The sequence below is a fragment of the Bos mutus genome, chromosome 17, assembly GCF_027580195.1.
Source record: "Bos mutus isolate GX-2022 chromosome 17, NWIPB_WYAK_1.1, whole genome shotgun sequence".
NCBI classification, from domain to species: Eukaryota; Metazoa; Chordata; class Mammalia; order Artiodactyla; family Bovidae; genus Bos; species Bos mutus.
This window is the reverse complement of record NC_091633.1, coordinates 37,625,387-37,644,174: the sequence shown is the minus strand read 5'-3', so window position 1 is coordinate 37,644,174 and position 18,788 is coordinate 37,625,387. Positions and strand designations below refer to the sequence as shown.

Genomic DNA, 18,788 nt, shown 5'->3' with positions numbered 1-18,788 from the left:
CCCAGTGCGACCAAAAATAAATACATATTTTTTAAAAGAAGTGTCTATACCTGCTTACTGACAGAGCTTCTTGAAAACCCCACTTAGATGAATCATGTTTATTTGAGGGACCGTCCTCAGTTTGCAAAAACAGAAAAGTTCCATAAGTAATTAATATTTAAAGATATTTCTCATGATTATAAAAATTAGAAAAACAGCTGATAAACCACATGGTAGCATGCAGTTTTTTTTTTTTTTAATATGGAAACAAAACAAACCTACAAAACATATATTTTTAGAGTGAGACTTCTAGTTTCAAAGGAGAGTATTTATTACAAGATCTACTCAGTACTTAATAGTATGTTCAGTTCAGTTCAGTTGCTCAGTTGTGTCCAATTCTTTGTGACCCCATGGACTGCAGCACACCAGACTTCCTCATCCATCACCAACTCCCAGAGCTTGCTCAAACTCATGTCCATTGAGTCAGTGATGCCATCCAACCATCTCATCCTCTGTTGTCCCCATCTCCTCCTGCCTTCAATCTTTCCCAGCATCAGGGTCTTTTCAAATGAGTCAGTTCTTTGCATCAGGTGGCCAAAGTATTGGGGCTTCAGCTTCAGCCATCAGTCCTTCCAATGAATATTCAGGACTAATTTCCTTTAGGATTGAGTGGTTTGATCTCCGTGAAGTCCACGGGACTCTCAAGAGTCTTCTCCAACACCACAGTTCAAAAGCATCGATTCTTCGGCACTCAGCTTTCTTTACAGTCCAACTCTCACATCCATACATGACCACAGGAAAAACCATAGCCTTGACTAGATGGACCTTTGTTGCCAAAGTAATATCTCTGCTTTTTAATATGCTGTCTAGATTGGTCATAACTTTTCTTCCAAAGAACAAGTGTCTTTTTATTTCATGGCTGCAGTCACCATCTGCAGTGATTTTGGAGCCCCCCAAAATAAAGTCTGTCACTGTTTCCACTGTTTCCCCATCTACTTGCCATGAAGTGATGGCACCAGATGCCAAGATATTAGTTTCTGAATGTTGAGTTGTAAGCCAATGTTTTCACGCTCTTTTACTTTCATTAAGAGGTTCTTTAGTTCTTGTTCGCTTTCTGCCTTAAGGGTGGTGTCATCTGTATATCTGAGGTTATTGGTATTTCTCCTGGCAATTTTGATTCCAGCTTGTGCTTCATCCAGCCTGGCATTTCTCATGATGTACTCTGCATATAAGTTAAATAAGCAGTGTGACAATATACAGCCTTGACGTACTCCTTTCCCAATTTGGAACCAGTCTGTTGTTTCATGTCCAGTTCTACCTGTTGCTTCCTGACCTGCATACAGATTTCTCAAGAGGCAGGTAAGGTGGTCTGGTATTCCCATCTCTTGAAGAATTTTCCACAGTTTGCTGTGATCCACACAGTCAAAGGCTTTGGCATAGTCAATAAAGCAGAAGTAGATGCTTTTCTGGAACTCTCTTGCTTTTTCGATGATCCAATGAAAGAACCATCTCGCTTTTTCAATGATTCATAATAGCATGAATACATGCAAATACCAGATTTGCAAAAAAAACAAAACTACTATATGAGTTAAACATCTATGTTACTATTAGTGGCACTCATAATCTTCATGACATTTTAACAAAAACTGAGTGTTAATAGTATACAGAAGGAGAATAAAAGTATTGATAGCAAGTAAAATAATATATTTTTTAAAACAGTTCATTTAATGTTCAATACTGTTGTTATTCTAACTTTGAACAAAGTCTGTATAACTGAAATTATTATCTGTGCAAAGTTCTCACATTAACACATATAAGATAAGTGCTAAAGCAAAAATGATATTCTTTTCCCAACCATGAGGATAATCAAATTACATTTTCTAATACATTTAAATTAATCCTGTAAATAAACCAGGCATTCTCTTTTCTTGTTTTGCTGTCATAGGAAAAAAAAAAAGCTTCATGTCACAATTAATGCTTAGAAATATAGACTTTGGAACCAGATAAAACCTTAGTTCAAGTTTCAGCTCTATTACCTATTATCTGTGAGACCCTGGACAAGTTTCTGAACCTTACTAGGCTAATTTCCTCAACCATAAAATGGAGAGAATAGATGTCGCAAAGACTGAGACCAGACATGAGTTATGGGGTGAACTGTGTCCCTATGCCAATTAACACACTGAAGTCTCAAACTCCAGTACTTCAGAATGTGACTATACTTGGAGACAAGGTCCTTAAAGAGGTAACTAAGTTAACAGGAGGTCATTAGGGTGGGCCTTAATCCTGTATGACTGGTATCCTGACCAAAAAAGGAAATCTGGAGAAAGACAGGTGGAGAGAAGATGTGAAGACAATATCTATAAGTCAAGGAGAGACGCCTCAGAGGAAACCAGCCCTGTCCACGGCTTGATCTCAGGCTTTCAGCCTCCAGAATTGTGAGAAAATAAATGTTGTTTAAGTGACCTAGTATATGTTACTTTGTTGTGGTGACTGTGGCAAACTGGTGCAATATATAAAGAATTCAGAAGGGTGCCTGGAACCTGGTAGGTAAACAGTAACTTAATTACTATTATTTTCTTAGAGCTCTTCTAATACTCATTTCCAAAACTACACACATAAATTCAGGTCTTGTAATGTTCAATTTATGGCTAAGTAGCGAAAGAGACTTTGTTGGGATAGGCAGTCTACCATGGGCTCTGGGCACCACTGCATGTTCTTGCTAGGTATCCAGCTCTCTTTCTCAAGGCTGAGTTTGCAGCGAGCAACCATGAATGATGATGTAATATCTTTCTCCAAAAAACAGGCTTACTCGTGCTTACTATAAAAGTTATGAATTGCTTAATCTCTGTGTTCCTCTCCAGCAATACAAACTACTGTGTGTTCAGGCATTCATCACGGGCTCTTTATGTCACCCCTGAGGGACTTGAGAGCACGGGGGACCAACATAAACAACATGAAGCTCCGGTTACTTGTATAAAGTCCCGTGTCTCTCATCCAGGAGTCTCGAGTCTTCTGCCAGTGTCTCATGAAATTTTAATAGGCTAACTTGTTAGCTTGTAACCAGGGCAAAATTCCAGACCCTGCGTACTTCTTGCCAGTTTTCACTTGAGAGCGCCATGTTTCTCTGGAAAAGATGAGCCCTAGTGGGCGGGGTTAAGAGATATGGCTCCCTGGGCTCTAACAGTGAATGTTTTCACTCAAGAAGTAGGAAAGGGGGAAGGGACTATGGGCTGCCTACTGTACCTGAAAATCAATGTTTGGAAACTAAGTATGTGAGAGAGGTGGGAATAAAAAAAGCCACCCCAATCGTGTGTTGGTGGTCGCCCACTCAGCTTGGTGGGAAGAGGAAGAATGTGAACACGACCACAAGGTAGCATGCCCCACAGCACAAGGAAAAGAAACTGGCTGCGGCTGCCGAGTCAAGGGGTCCCCAGAGATGAAAGGAATGCTGTCAGCAATGAAGAGATACAACTGAGTAGACACAAAAAGACAAAGTTTTCTGAGCACAAGTTGCACAGCTGATCAAAATCAAAAGTAAACACAAAGCACTGCTTCCTGGCATGGAGCCCTTCCCTCCGTCTAAACTTAATACATTTGGCACCTCCCTGCTGATCTCAGCAGCTGTTAAGGAAAAACTCGAGTGTGATGGGGGAACTCTGGGAAAGAAAGGAACTTGAAACTTTATGGCTGTTAGATACAGGTGCCAACTGACATCCCACCCAGCAGTCCCTGAACAAAGTGGGTACTGGGCACAGGGTGGCCAAAGGTACCTAGGGCTGCAGGGCACTGGGGAGATGCGGTGGCATGCAGAGGGCAAATAGAAAGATCCCTGGAGCCTGGGTACTCTCCAGATATTGGCAAGAGAACAAAGGAAAAGCTAGCCCTAACACTGAAATGAAGAGCCAGGAAAAAAAAAAAAACAAAACCCTCCTTGCCTGCTGCCCTCTCTCTTTGCGCCTTCCTGAGCTTGCAGTCAGGGAGATCACATCATCTCCTGGCAACTGTTAAAGCCCCTAATATTAAAGTGTTAACCTTCTTGGTCCATGTTCCCACGGAGGAAAAGTGACTGAAGTCAACTGATAGGATTGGAGCAAATCTTGCAAAAAGGAAAAAAGTGACCCTGTGGGTGGGGCCCAATGGCCCAATTCACTATACTATTATTATAAAAACACACAATTGGCATCAGTGTGTTATGTGCTTAAACTTAAATGCTCATAAAGTACCCGAGAAGATTCCACCACTTGGGGTATTGCTACAAGCAGAGAAATGAGACAGGCTTCCTGCCAATCACCACCATACCCTACCCCATCCTAACTCACCAACAGGCGGGGACTGAGTGAATGCCTCTATACACTGATGCCTCAAATGTTCACTGTACAGGTGGTATTTAGATATTACAAGGTTGACAAGTTGGAAGCCCCTCTCAGTGGTCCTAACTGTGGCAGTTTTCTTCCTGACTATGGCACTGTCTACCTCAAACTATTCACCAATAGAACCAACTGATAAACAAACAAAATTCAGAACGCTGTTTGCCAAGTCAAGTTCTTTGAGACCATTTGGATAGATTCATAGCACTCAGTCCCTCTGGGAGTCAAACAAACAAATGCTGTCTCCATGCCCACCACAAAGAAGGCTCAGCTCCTTGGTAAGCCTCTTGTTCACTACTGGAGGCAGGACGTGATGCCACCAATGGCAGCTCCCAGATAAGAACACATCACAAACACAGGGACCAGGACAACCTTGTTTCAATCTGACTAATCATATGCTTCTCTTAATGTCTGAGGAGCCTTGGATTTTGTCATGTATGACAACTGAGGCTGCAATTATTGGGTGACAATACCTATCTGACTTAAATTTATGGTTAATTCAAATTAGGGAAGCCAGGTTCGTTGTGATTCTGTTTGCTCAAGCTTGGTTGCTCAGTCGTGTCTGACTTTTGCGACCCTCCCTGGTGGCTCAGGTGGTAAAGAATCTCCCTGCAATGCAGGAGACCTGGGTTTGATTCCTGGGTTGGGAAGAATTCCCTGGAGAAGGGAATGGCAACCCACTCCAGGATTCTTGCCTGGAGAATTCCATGGACAAAGGAGCCTGGCAGGCTACAGTCCCTGAGGTCACAAAGAGTTGGACATGACTGAGCGACTAGGCATATATGATTCAAATCAGGTTTCACAACAAATCCCGAAATACAGTGACCTGGGCCTGTTGTGGTTACATGTGCTCATATGTGGGGAGTGTGGGCCACAATGCTATCTCCACTAGGGATGGGGGCTGCCTTTGGCCCATCTATAGCCTCCTGTAATTTTTGCAATGTCACCAAAGATAAGCAAGTCAGTCAAAGCTCCCCTGCATGGCTCATTATGGACAGCAAATTATAGACTACATTCTGGCTAATAAAAAGACCTATTGGTCCTCCTTGGAATTGACATTTGACTCAATTCAAGATGCTGGGAAACATGGCTGAGGTCAATACTGCAGACTGATTTTATCCTGCTGCTCAGAGTCCATTTTGATAGCCTTAATTTAGTTGCTATATGGGACCAATTGAGTGGATTCGGTATAGAACGAAGTAACCTCTTTGCCAGAGTAATCAGAGTAGCCAACAGCCATGAACATTCAAGTCTGGCTGAGAATTGTTGAAGAGTGAGTTGTTGGAGGAGGCTCTCCACCGTGGGCTCTGAGTGACACTGCAAACATTCTCAGTATGCCATGGCCTAGCTTTAACCAGCTCATGTCTCAGGCTTGTGTTTACATGTTTCAGGCATGAGGAAACAATTACTGTTGGACAAAGAACAAGATGTTTCTGCTTACTATAAAAGCAGTGGCGACCCCAAGCTCAGTGTTCTTCTGCCATAACACAAACACTGAGTGTGCTGGTTTCCATCAATGGCCCTTTTGTTGCTCTTGTGGGACTTAGAGAAATGGGGACCTGGCATAGACCAACCCAAAGCTCTGGGTACTGCTTTTGCTGTGAATAATAAAAAGTCCTGTCTCTGATCCAACCATCTTGTGTATTCTGTAGCATTCCATGAAAAGTAACAGGCTAACTTGTGAGATTATAAGTAGGGCGAAATCCCATATCCTGAATAGTTATTGACACATATCAATTATCTTCTTCTTGGTAAAAGCTGACATTTCAGACACTGAGACTTAACTACCAGAAAATTTATTATTAGCATGACATGTTACCAAAGACAATTTTACAAAGACTTAGCCAATAACTTTACAAAAATAAAAAGCCTTCTGATTCCTGTGAACTTTTCTGTGTGTGTGCAAGTCCAGTGATAATTTCATTGTCTGTCTGAAGTACTAACAGTACTAAATCCAGAGCTCGGCGCCATGCCTCAATTTTTGGTGTAACAACGTCATAAACTCTTGGAATTGGTTCCAACTTATCTGAAATGCCTGAATTTAAAATTACACTGTTAAGTTTACTATATTCATTCAAGATGTAAGATGAAGGAGAGCCAGAGTCTGCAGCATTTTGTAGATGACACTGAATGGATGTGGCAGCTTCAGAGTCTGATGAGTAAACGGAAGTGTTACGCAGGAGAGTTGAGAGGTACCTGTGCCATCCATCTGCCAGGCATTTAAGCACTGTAGGTCTATACAGTGCTGCAGATGAGGCCAGCCAAGAGGAAGTGTTATGCAGCCACCCTGAACAGTCTTGATTTCCTTTATTCACAGACTGTCCCGCAAGACTCTGAAGATGGGTAAGACACAAAATTTCAACTGCACCACCTCCAAGGAAGACCTTTTGCTCTTTCAGAGCATAATACAGACGAGAGGCACAAGTCCAGAACCTGTCTTCTCTGGTTTGCATCTGGGCAATGACTGGGCTAGTCAGTACTACTGTAACCAAATTAATTCCTTCTGTTTTTAACACGACTGCCATTCTGCTGATCCCATCTACAGTGTCAGAGGGAATGCTTCTCCACGTGGTCACAGAGACCCCACTGCCCACACAGTTTTCATTCACGTGTGTGAGGTAGGCCACCTGCACGGCTCCCGAAGCCTCTGCAAAAGCCTGCAGCACACTGTCTTGCACCGATCCAATTACCAGCCGCTTACTATCGGTGCATTTTTCAGCTAAGCGTTCAGACACATTTCCTCGTGCCAGGACAAGGTTCACGTTGAACTTGATTAACACCTGTAATACATGATCTGTCCACAGTTCTTCTGAGCTGTCCTGTTGAACCTTCACGCTTTCTGACACTGTTTTAATATTTGCAGGCTTATTAAATCCCAGATGGCGGTAATTCTCAGTGAGGTCACCCTCAACAAGAACTACACGGACCGGCTGATTCTGCAATTCCTTGACCAGAGTAGCAGTGGACATTGACACAACAGTGATGTATCCTGGACAGACACAAGACAAAGTGTCAGGTAAGCCCGGTAAGCAGCAGGTGAAGATTCTTGAAATGTCAAAGGGGAATCGCCCGGTATGGCTGCCTCGCTGCCTGCCTGCATTCTGACGCTGCAGCCGTACTGCTTCGTCCACTAGCCTCATGCTGCTGGGGTCTCCGTGACTCAAACCCACCTCCAACTCTGCCAGATCGCTACAGCTGTAAGTCTTTGGAGCAGCTGCACTAAGTTGTTCTAGAAATCCACCTGGCTTGCTTATCCAGTGATGATCTGTCCTACTAAAATGTCTACTGTGGGTCAGGACTGACTTTCGGCAGTGGGTGTCTGCAAGCAGGTTGTTTTTCAGAGTTTGAGGAGTTCGTGATATGTTCTCATCTGCTTCAAACTTAGCCTGAAGCCTAAACAGTTGAGGTGATTTAACAGGTCTCCCAGAAAGACTGCAGAAGGCCAGTGACTGAGAGGTAACGTCTTTGAGATCATGCTCTTTCTGGACCAAGCCAGTACCTGAAGGGATTTGTAGAGAAGGGTACAAGCTGACACTAAGTCCAGAAAACGTTTCTGTGCTGTCTATATGGTCACATACACTGTGGATAGGTACTTGAAGGGATTCTACCTCTTCAATGCATGAATTCAAGCCTTCTGACATCACAGACGCTATTAATGACATGGGGACACCCAAATGAAGACATTCTTCGGCAGCACTGCTCCATGCACCAACGAGAAACAAAAGAGTACTGGTTCCAGTTCTGTATGTGCTGTTTTGTGCCTGAATGGCTTCATTGAGAAGTTGTCCCACTGCACTGGTTAAATCCAAACTTTCAAGAAGCCTTACTGTTGAGCTAATTAACACACTTTCATGGCACTCTTCATCTATAATAAATTTGGATGATTTTACTGGGCCTAGGAAAGTTCTTCCTGTTTCGGCAAATGAGGAAAGTTGTTGCAGTCCTGTGTGCCTTCTTCTGTTTATGACCCTGCAATCCATCACCAAGAATCATCATCTGCAAATAAAATTAAAACTTGGAACTTTATTCAGGGTACTTCAGGGTTCTAAAAGATGCTTATTAAAAGGAAAATAAGATATAGTTCCTGCTTTTGAGGAGTTTCTGATATATGTAGTTTCCATTAAATATGGCCAGTGCAATGACACAGCATTAATGATAAAGGTATGGGTGTGTGGAGAAGGAACACTTCATTCAATGGGGGAAGTGGATTATAAAGCAGGCAAGAGGCAGTACTTCCAGAAGAACGTAATGTTGGACATGAATAATTTGAAGTAATTAGCAAGCTGAAGGAAGTAGTAGTAAATGCACTATATGTGACAAAAACAATTTATTGGGATAACACACATAATTTAGTTTCATGGGAATATAAAGCAAGTAGTAAGACGAAGCAATAGAAGGAAAGAGACTGGATCATGAAAGGTAGTAGGCACCGTGTCAAACCTGATCCTACTTATCATGGGAAATATGGAAATGTTTTAAGGGGAGAAGAAGAAACACCTTGATGTAGTGTTTGAAAGCACATACTCTGAATCTAGAAGTCTGGGTTTGAACTTGTCTCTACTGCTTAAATTGTGTGGCCTTCAGCAAGTTTCTTAACATCTCTGCCCTGTTTTCATATCTGAAAAATGAGGATAATAACAGAATCTACTTCACAGGGTTATTATAAGGTGTTAAGTGAGTAGATAGTTCTTAGAATAGTGCCTGGCACATAATTAGTGCTTATGAGTACTTGCAATAATAATAATACATTTATAACATAAAATTAAGCAAAAAATATTAAAAATAAAATTAAAGAATATAAAAATAATAACTTTATTATTATTAGTGCTCTGGATATATTACAGTGTAGACCACTGATTGGATGGGTGCCAGACTGGGGGCAGGGAGGCCATGGTTATCCAGATGAGAACTGCTAGAGGGATGCAAGTGAAAGGATGGATTTGGTTATTGATTAGAATATGAGGAGGGGGGAAGCAAGTACTATTTAAAAGGAACTTCAAGAGCAATTAGACTTTTTCACATAATATTTCAGAATTCACATCTAAAATTAGAGGAAGAAGTTATAAGAGGAAGTCTTTAGTCCAATAAAAGAACTTTTTAACAAAGTACCCTCTAACTGAAAAGCCATCTGTAATAAAATAACCTGAGTTGTGAGGTATGAGCTCTTAAAGTACTAGAGCTAAAACAGATAACATACACTTCTCTTCCAACTCTAAGCCTTTAATTTCTTTAACTATATATTTTTTATCACAGTCTTTTAAATTCAAATGTCAAAAAGCCAACAACTCTCAGAGTTTTGCTTTTCCTCTAATGCGGGTCTCGACACTAGTGAATTTGTTCCTATACTACCTATACTGAGATGCATCTCTAAAGCTGAAGAGTACTACAGTTCAGACACACCTCAGGATCAGCAGGAAGCCACAGCATAACTGATGCTCAACAGCAGCTTCCTACAGGCTTTTGAGGGCTAAGGAGAAAAGCCAGTACAGCCAAGGAAAATATATTAATATAACAAATTGTTTGAACTTGGCTTCAAAACCTCTTCTGTGAAATTTTCAATTCTGTAAAACAAAAATAAAATTCTTGATATATTCAGTTCTGTCTCTAGACAGCATGCTGAGACCCATCCTGTCTTACAGTTCTCTGATTTTACCATATGTTTGCTGTCCTTTACCCCAGACAGGGAAGACTGAAGGCAAGAGGAGAAGGGGCAGCAGAGGATGAGATGGTTAGGTGGCATCACTGACTCAATGGATATGAATCTGCACAAACTCTGGGAGATTGTGAAGGACAGGGAAGCCTGGCGTGTTGCAGTCCATGGGGTTGGACAAAGAGTAGGACACGACTTAGCGAGTGAACAACAAACCCATGTATCAATTCTCTACTTATCCAGTTTAAATTCCCATTTGCCAGTTATTACAATCACTCTCTAGTATATTCTCCCTCAAAGCCCTTGTCTTTCTTTTGGTTCATCTTACTCACCTTGCAAAACCACTAAGCTTGATGAAATCCAACTCTGTCTACTCCATGCTTACATTGAGGCAGCTGAAAATAAACAGAGAAACAAACAACCATGCTGACTGGTGTCATTTTAAGTTCATGACTTCAAACTGATAAGTGGCCCTTAATACTGCCTGGCAATCTATTTTTGTAATCCATTTTTTTTATTGTTATTAGGTTCTATTTTTAAAAGTTTCATTTACTCCTGAGTACAAAGGATATTTCATATTTCTCCTAAAAGCTTTATGAAAATTTATAAATTTATTGAAATTTATAAAAAATTCATCTAACATAAACTTAGCTATTTTAAAGTACACATTTCAGCAACACTTTGAACATTTATAGTGTTGTACAATCACTACCTTTATCTTGTTCCAAAACATTTCCATTATCCCCCAAGAGAAAACCCTGCGGTGTTAAGTAGTCCCTCCCTGTACTCTCAGCCCCACCAGCCACCAACCTGCTTTCTTACCTCTACAGACTTACTTATTCTGGATATTTCATATAAACAGAATCATATAACAAGGGACCCTTTGTGTCTGGTTTCTTTCACTTAGCATCATGCTTCTGAAGTTCATCTGCACTAAGCAAGTGCCAGTATTCCATTCCTTTTTATGCATGTAGGTCGGTGGCTATCATTTTGTTTATCCATTCATGGGCATTTGGATTGCTTCTACTTTGGGATTATTGTGAAAAGTGACACTAAAACATCTGTGTACAAGTGTTTGAGTATCTGTTTTCAATTCTTTGGGGTAGGCACACACCTAGGAGTGGACATCTGGTAATTCCGTATGTGTTTCTGTGGAACTGCCGAACTTTTCTGTAGCAGCCAAACCATTTCACTTTCCTACCAGTAATGTACAGGCCTTTACATTTCTCCACACTCTTGCTCTATTAGTTTTCTAGGTCTGCTTTACCAAATTACCCACAAATGGGTGGCTCAACAACTACACATATTTACTATCTCATGGTTCTGGAGCCTAGAAGTCTGAAATTAAGGTATCTGCAGGGCCACACTCCTTTTGAAGGCTCTAGGGAAGAATCCTCTGGGCCTCTTCCAGCCTCTGGCTGCTCCCAGAGGTCCTTGGCTTTGCCAGCACAACGCCAATCTCTGCTTCCCTTTCACGTTGGTTGCTTCAGAAAAATTTGTTGAAAAGATAAGCTTGAAAAGCCAAAACTTGCCTTTTGCTTTTGTTTTTCATTTCTAACACATTTTGGGAGCTTACTAAGTAGAAGGCAGTTTACCTGCATCACAGAATGTAGTCTTCACAACAACAATAACACACATATATATACTACCACTAATTTACTTTAATTATGTACAAAATGAATAATAAATAATATATAAATTTTACAGCTAGTAAGAAAAAGGTTAAGACCTAAAATCCATGTTTGTCTAATGCCTAAGCCCCAAGTTATTAACTACTCTACAATACTGCTTTCTGGGGGCCCCTCTACCCAGCATGATAGTAACTCACTCTCTTTTGTAGAATCTTCCACTGCACTTCCCACTTCAAAGCTTTTATGCTTTCTTCTAAGCCTTGTTCATACCCTTAACATGGATAGGCCTTTTTTTTTCCTCTCAGGTATCAGTGTCTCTGTTTATGGTTTCTGCACTATGCTTTCTATACTATGCTTGTTTATTTGGCTCTGGGCATGTGGGATCTTTAGTTGGAGCACAAGAATTCTTAGTTACAGCACAGTTCCCTGACGAGGGATCGAACCCAGACCCCCTGCATTGGGAGCTCAGAGTCTTAGTCACTAGACCACCAGGGAAGTCACTCTACACTATGTTTAAGTCACAGAATGTCACTGACTGTAACCATGCTGTGCTCAGTTGTGTTTGACTCTTTATGAATCAGAAATGGCAACCCACTCCAATATTCTTGTCTGGGAAATCCCATGGACAGAGAAGCCTGGCAGGTTACAGTCCATGGGGTCACAAAGAGTTGGACATGACTTAGCAAATGAACAACAACAACAACTAAAGTACTTGGTTTAGAACACTAAGACATGCAAAGCTTTTCGGGAGTTGGATTTTTAAAAAATTAATGTCTTCTGAAAAGGTATGATCAGCTACAAAATCAAGAGTTTGCCTAGCTCCAATCCATACAATGTGCGAGACCCGGGTTCAATCCCTGGGACGGGAAGATCTCCTGGAGAAGGAAATGGCAACCCACTTCGGTATTCCTGCCTGGAAAATCCCATGGACAGAGGCGCCTGGTAGGCTACAGTCCATGGGGTCACAAAGAGTCAGACATGACTGAGCGACTTTACTCACTTTAATCCATTCCCAATACAGTCTAATTATTTCACTCCACTGTTTAAAACCTCCAACCTGGAAAATAAAGCTTTTATACCTGTTACAGGAGTCCCTTATAAAAATAATTTGAAATCCTTTCACTCCTCTGTTCAGAATTCTGCAGAGCCTTCCCATTTTACTCAAGTGAAAGTGAAAGTGAAAGTCAAAGTCCTTACAGCATGCTAAGAATCTGTACTTCTCCCCTTTACCTCTCTGTCTCCTACTACTCTATCCCTTGATCACTCTGCTCTGGCCTCCTTTCTGTTCCTGGAACATGTAAGGCATGCCTCCTACCTTAGTGTTTCTGTTCTGCTTCTTCCCTCTTTCTGGGATGCTCCTCTCCAAGAAATCTATGGTCTCACCTCCTTTATATTTATGCAAATATCCCCCTTTCAACAAGATCTATCCTGAATACCCTATTTAACAATGCAAACTCCTCTTTTCCCTTATGGAAATCCCTACATTCTGGACTCCCTTTGCTAAGTCACTTCAGTTGTGTCCGACTCTGTGTGACCCCATAGACGGTAGCCCACCAGGCTCCCCCGTCCCTGGGATTCTCTAGGCAAGAACACTGGAGTGGGTTGCCATTTCCTTCTCCAATGCATGAAAGTGAAAAGTGAAAGTGAAGTCGCTCAGTCGTGTCCGACCCTCAGTGACCCCATGGACTGCAGCCTTCCAGGCTCCTCTGTCCATGGGATTTTCTAGGCAAGAGTACTGGAGTGGGGTGCCATGTTGCCTTCTCTGGGACTCCCTTTATCTGCTCTAATTTTTTCCCCATAACATTCAGTTCACTTCAGTTCAGTCGCTCAGTCATGTCTGACTATTTGTGACTCCATGAATTACAGGCCTCCCTGTCCATCACCAACTCGCGGAATTCACCCAAACTCATGTCCATCGAGTCGGTGATGCCATTCAGCCATCTATCCTCTGTCATCTCCTTCTCCTCCTGATCCCAATCCCTCCCAGCATCAGAGTCTTTTCCAATAAGTCAACTCTTTGTATGAGCCAAAGTATTGGAGTTTCAGCTTTAGCATCAGTCCTTCCAAAGAACACCCAGGACTGATCTCCTTTAGAATGGACTGGTTAGATCTCCTTGCAGTCCAAGAGACTCTCAAGAGTCTTCTCCAACACCACAGTTAAAAAGCATCAATTCTTCGGCACTCAGCTTTCTTCACTGTCCAACTTTCCCATCCATACATGACCACTGGAAAAACCATAGCCTTGACTAGACGGACCTTTGTTGGCAAAGTAATATCCCTGCTTTTGAATATGCTATCTAGGTTGGTCATAACTTTCCTTCCAAGGAGTAAGCGTCTTTTAATTTCATGGCTGCAATCACCATCTGCAGTGATTTTGGAGCCCAAAAAAATAAAGTCTGATACTGTTTCCACTGTTTCCCCATCTATTTCCCATGAAGTAATGGGACCAGATGCCATGATCTTCGTTTTCTGAATGTTGAGCTTTAAGCCAACTTTTTCACTCTCCACTTTCACTTTCATCAAGAGGCTTTTGAGTTCCTCTTCACTTTCTGCCATAAGAGTGGTGTCATCTGCATATCTGAGGTTATTGATATTTCTCCCGGCAATCTTGATTCCAGCTTGTGTTTCTTCTAGCCCACTGTTTCTCATGATGTACTCTGCATAGAAGTTAAATAAGCAGGGTGATAATATACAGCCTTGACGTACTCCTTTTCCTATTTGGAACCAGTCTGTTGTTCCATGTCCAGTTCTAACTGTTGCTTCCTGACCTGCATACAAATTTCTCAAGAGACAGGTCAGGTGGTCTGGAATTCCCATCTCTTTCAGAATTTTTCACAATTTATTGTGATCCACACAGTCAAAGGCTTTGGCATAGTCAATAAAGCAGAAATAGATGTTTTTTCTGGAACTCTCTTCCTTTTTCCATGATCCAACGGATGTTTTTGGTCTCTGGTTCTTCTGCCTTTTCTAAAACCAGCTTGAACATCTGCAAGTTCACAGTTCACGTATTGCTGAAGCATGGCTTGGAGAATTTTGAGCATGACTTTACTAGCGTGTGAGATGAGTGCAATTGTGCGGTAGTTTGAGCATTCTTTGGCATTGCCTTTCTTTGGGATTGGAATGAAAACTGACCTTTTCCAATCCCGTGGCCAGGCCTATCACCTTACAAAATAGTACAGTATACTTATTTAATTTACTATCTATTGACTATGTCCCTCTCTTGGAAAGTAATTCCTAGAAGGGCAGTTTTAGTCAGTGATGTACCCCATATACTGAGAACACTGTCTGATATATTACAAGTACTCAATAACTATCTGACAGGTGAATAAATGAACGGTTTTCACCACATTTATTATCTCATACTTGAGTACAGAAGTGAAACAAGATTAAACAGATGCCATTTTCAGCATTCCTCAACCATAAATTTAAGGTTCAGCCACCCTTAGAGTCAACATAATTCTTATTTGGCACTTAGTTGAGGCCCTTTAACCGCTTCCAAAATGTTCCTCCTTTACATGGTTGTCAGAAATAGCTTTGAAAAACACAAACCTAATCAGATCATTCCACTGCCTAAAAACATTTATCTTAGAAAAAAGAATCTTTATTCCTAGCTTGATATAGCTGACTTCCAGCTAATTTATAAGACTAATCTCTTCCACCTTTCCTTATAAACCCCATGATCTCACCACACTACAAGTACATTCATTTTTGCACATATTATACTCTACTCTGAATATCCTAGCCTTATCTTCACCTTGGCAAATGCTATACATCTTTCACGACCTAAGGCAAATGCCTCACTTTTTGGTACAGCTTCTTCCAATTCCTCAAGGAGTAGTAGTACCTCCTTCTTTGGCTGCCAAAGTACTTTCTATATACATCTACTAAGGCACTTAGCATCCTGAATTAAAAATCATGTGTTTATGTCTGTGCCTTTCTCCCCCACTACTCTGTAGGTTCCCTGCCTTCATTCATCTTTATACTTTACACTCAGTTTCTTTCAAACTCACCCAATAAATGGCATAGTATGTGATACACAGAAAGCATTAAATAAATTTAGTAGATTTAAGAGTTATATGGGTTTAATATTTTTTCTAGATTAATATTATTAATGTTCTAGAGTAAAATTAGATTAGTAACAGCTATTTTTCAATGCCAAGTACTTCCTAAGACCTAGAAACCTTGCAATCTATACCCATAATTGAAAAATCATTTTCACTATAAGTTAATATCCTAAATATAAAAGCCTAAATTAAAAAATGAGGCAAAAACAGGTTAACACATTACTCAGTCTTTAAACTGCCAAGAGATCAAACTTGATCCAGCAAAGTCTAAAAATTTGAATTGTTTCTACTTGGTCATTATTCATTTCTGATTTCAGAAATCCCTTTAATACTAGTTGTAAAGATGAACTGTATGTCCTTGAAACCAATCAAGAGCAACTTTCTCAGTGAGATTAATGGCCTGAAAAATCCATATATAGTATAATTAAGTGACTGAACATTTTCCTTAATTCACAAACTATCTTGAATTTGCATCATTTTCATTTCCACTGGGGTAACTTTACACATAAAAATCACTTCTAATATTAGAACAGCCCACCTATTTTCCAGAATCCTAATGAGTTGGTTTTTTTCCAGTCAATGATTACAATGCTTGTAAGGTGCCTGGGATATAATGTAAACAAAACAAGATGTTGGCTTTGGAAAACGTGCCATGTTTCTACTTACTGAAATAGGAGAAGTGATTTGGGAGACTACTTCAAGAATATACTTTGCACAATTTTCTTTCCTTCAGTTCAGTTCAGTCGCTCAGTCGTGTCCGACTCTTTGCAACCCCATGAACTGCAGCACGCCAGGCCTCCCTGTCCATCACCAACTCCCGGAGTTCACTCAGACTCACAGCCATCGAGTCAGTGATGCCATCCAGCCATCTCATCCTCTGTCGTCCCCTTCTCCTCCTGCCCCCAATCCCTCCCAGCATCAGAGTCTTTTCCAATGAGTCAACTCTTCGCATGAGGTGGCCAAAGTACTGGAGTTTCAGCTTTAGCATCAGTCCTTCCAAAGCAATCCCAGGGCTGATCTCCTTCAGAATGGACTGATTGGATCTCCTTGCAGTCCAAGGACCTCTCAAGAGTCTTCTCCAACACCACAGTTCAAAAGAATCAATTCTTCGGCGCTCAGCCTTCTTCACAGTCCAACTCTCACGTCCATACATGACCACAGGAAAAACCATAGCCTTGACTAGAAGGACCTTTGTTGGCAAAGTAATGTCTCTGCTTTTGAATATGCTATCTAGGTTGGTCATAACTTTCCTTCCAAGGAGTAAGCGTCTTTTAATTTCATGGCTGCAGTCACCATCTGCAGTGATTTTGGAGCCCAGAAAAATAAAGGCTGACACTGTTTCCACTGTTTCCCCATCTATTTCCCATGAAGTGATGGGACCAGATGCCATGATCTTCGTTTTCTGAATGTTGAGCTTTAAGCCAACTTTTTCACTCTCCACTTTCATTTTCATCAAGAGGCTTTTGAGTTCCTCTTCACTTTCTGCCATAAGGGTGGTGTCATCTGCATATCTGAGGTTATTGACATTTCTCCCGGCAATCTTGATTCCAGCTTGTGCTTCTTCCAGTCCAGCGTTTCTCATGATGTACTCTGCACAGAGGTTAAATAAGCAGGGTGACAATATACAGCCTTGACGAACTCCTTTCCCTATTTGGAACCAGTCTGATGTTCCATGTCCAGTTCTAACTGTTGCTTCCTGACCTGCATACAAATTTCTCAAGAGGCAGGTCAGGTGGTCTGGTATTCCCATCTCTTTCAGAATTTTCCAGTTTATTGTGAATCCACACAGTCAAAGGCTTTGGCATAGTCAATAAAGCAGAAATAGATGTTTTTCTGGAACTCTCTTGTTTTTTCCATGATTCAGCAGATGTTGGCAATTTGATCTCTTCAAGAAGATAAGGGAGATAAAGGGAAAACCCTATGCAAAAGTTAATTCTTCCTGAATCCAGTGTTGGAGAATCCAGTATGATTTTTAGAAGTTGCTCTAGAGAAGGCACTGCAGGAGGTAGAGAGTCCAGGCGTGTAAGCAATTAAGCGTTAGAAGTTTTAATAGACTATCACCTCTTCATTCCTACTCCCCAAACTTAAGCTGGCCCCTGACTAGATTCAGACCTGGGCTGAACCAGTAAGTTTGGCCCTCTGGACAAGAATTTGCTTTGGACATCTAAATCTTGACGGTTAATGAGTCAAATGGATTATCAGGCTACCTACGCTGGACTCAAGTGAGGATCTATGCTGGAAATGGTTGGAAAATCAGCCAAATTTGGCAAAAAGGAATCTTCCCACTGGAACAGTTGAAGGTGATAATGTGGTGGTGGGGGTGGGGGGGGGGGTGGGTGGGTGTGTGTGTGTGTGTTTTGGGGGTGGGGGGAGGGGCGGTAGAAAAGGCTGATAGCGATTATGCGTGGGTCCAACGTGCAAAGAAACGCTACAACACAGGTAAAAACTCTTTCCTATGCCGAGAGTTTTCATGTGAATGCCAAGGGCCCAGGCACACAGCACGCCTCTCCTGTAAAGAAATGTTGCCAACTAGGCCAGAATCCCGGCAAACCACGGAGGAGGCAAGCGGTTAAAAAAGCCAAGGCCCGCACACTGTGGAGGCTGAGGGACGTCTAGCGGCGCAAGCAAAGGGCAGTCCCCTTCGACTCTGGTAATCTGGCCGGATGATAAACCTAAGCCTGGACCAATTTACCAGGCTCTAGAGCCTCATCCTTTCCTCCACGCCCCAAAGGGTCAGAAAAAGAAACAAGAGCTCCCTCACGTCTCCACCAAAGACTTACCATTTGGTAGAAACACCTCCCTACTAATCTCGCTTTCGTCTCCATTCCTACGAGACGCTCCCCGACGTTCTGCTGGCACTGGGAAGCCAAAACGCCAGGGTAAAGAACCTTCCCTTACGCCTCGTATTTTGCGCAAGCGCGCGGCGGGCTGGGCGGGCTGGTAGTTTTGGTTGCTAAGATACCAGATGGAAAGTTCCCCTTAACGGTAGGCGGGTAAAGGCAGACCATTACGCTACTGGTAGAGACTAGAGAGAGGGGGCGGGCCTCGAGGGTCTTCTTTCCTGACTATTGGGTGAAACAACTGTCAGTCAGTGGGG

General features: G+C 41.8%; 1 protein-coding gene across 2 annotated transcripts; it reads right to left on the bottom strand.

Moving 5' to 3' along the window:
- Positions 1-278: 278 nt before the first annotated feature.
- On the bottom strand, positions 279-18,610 carry BBS12 (Bardet-Biedl syndrome 12). Of its 2 annotated transcripts, XM_070386479.1 has the most exons (4): positions 18,472-18,603; positions 16,358-17,687; positions 10,329-10,391; positions 279-8,342 (listed from the first exon to the last, which is right to left on the bottom strand). In XM_070386479.1, the coding sequence occupies exon 4, from the start codon at positions 8,324-8,326 to the stop codon at positions 6,200-6,202; it is 2,127 nt and encodes a 708-aa protein (XP_070242580.1). In that variant the 5' UTR covers positions 8,327-8,342; positions 10,329-10,391; positions 16,358-17,687; positions 18,472-18,603; the 3' UTR covers positions 279-6,199. The 2 variants fall into 2 exon arrangements, with proteins under 2 accessions (XP_070242580.1, XP_005899793.2); XM_005899731.2 differs by lacking the exon at positions 16,358-17,687 and having other exon boundaries at positions 18,472-18,610.
- Positions 18,611-18,788: the final 178 nt, after the last annotated feature.

Bases quoted from the DNA above. Each gene is read 5' to 3' on its own strand.
- BBS12 (XM_005899731.2), bottom strand. From the start codon at position 8,326: ATGGATTGCAGGGTCATAAACAGAAGAAGGCACACAGGACTGCAACAA.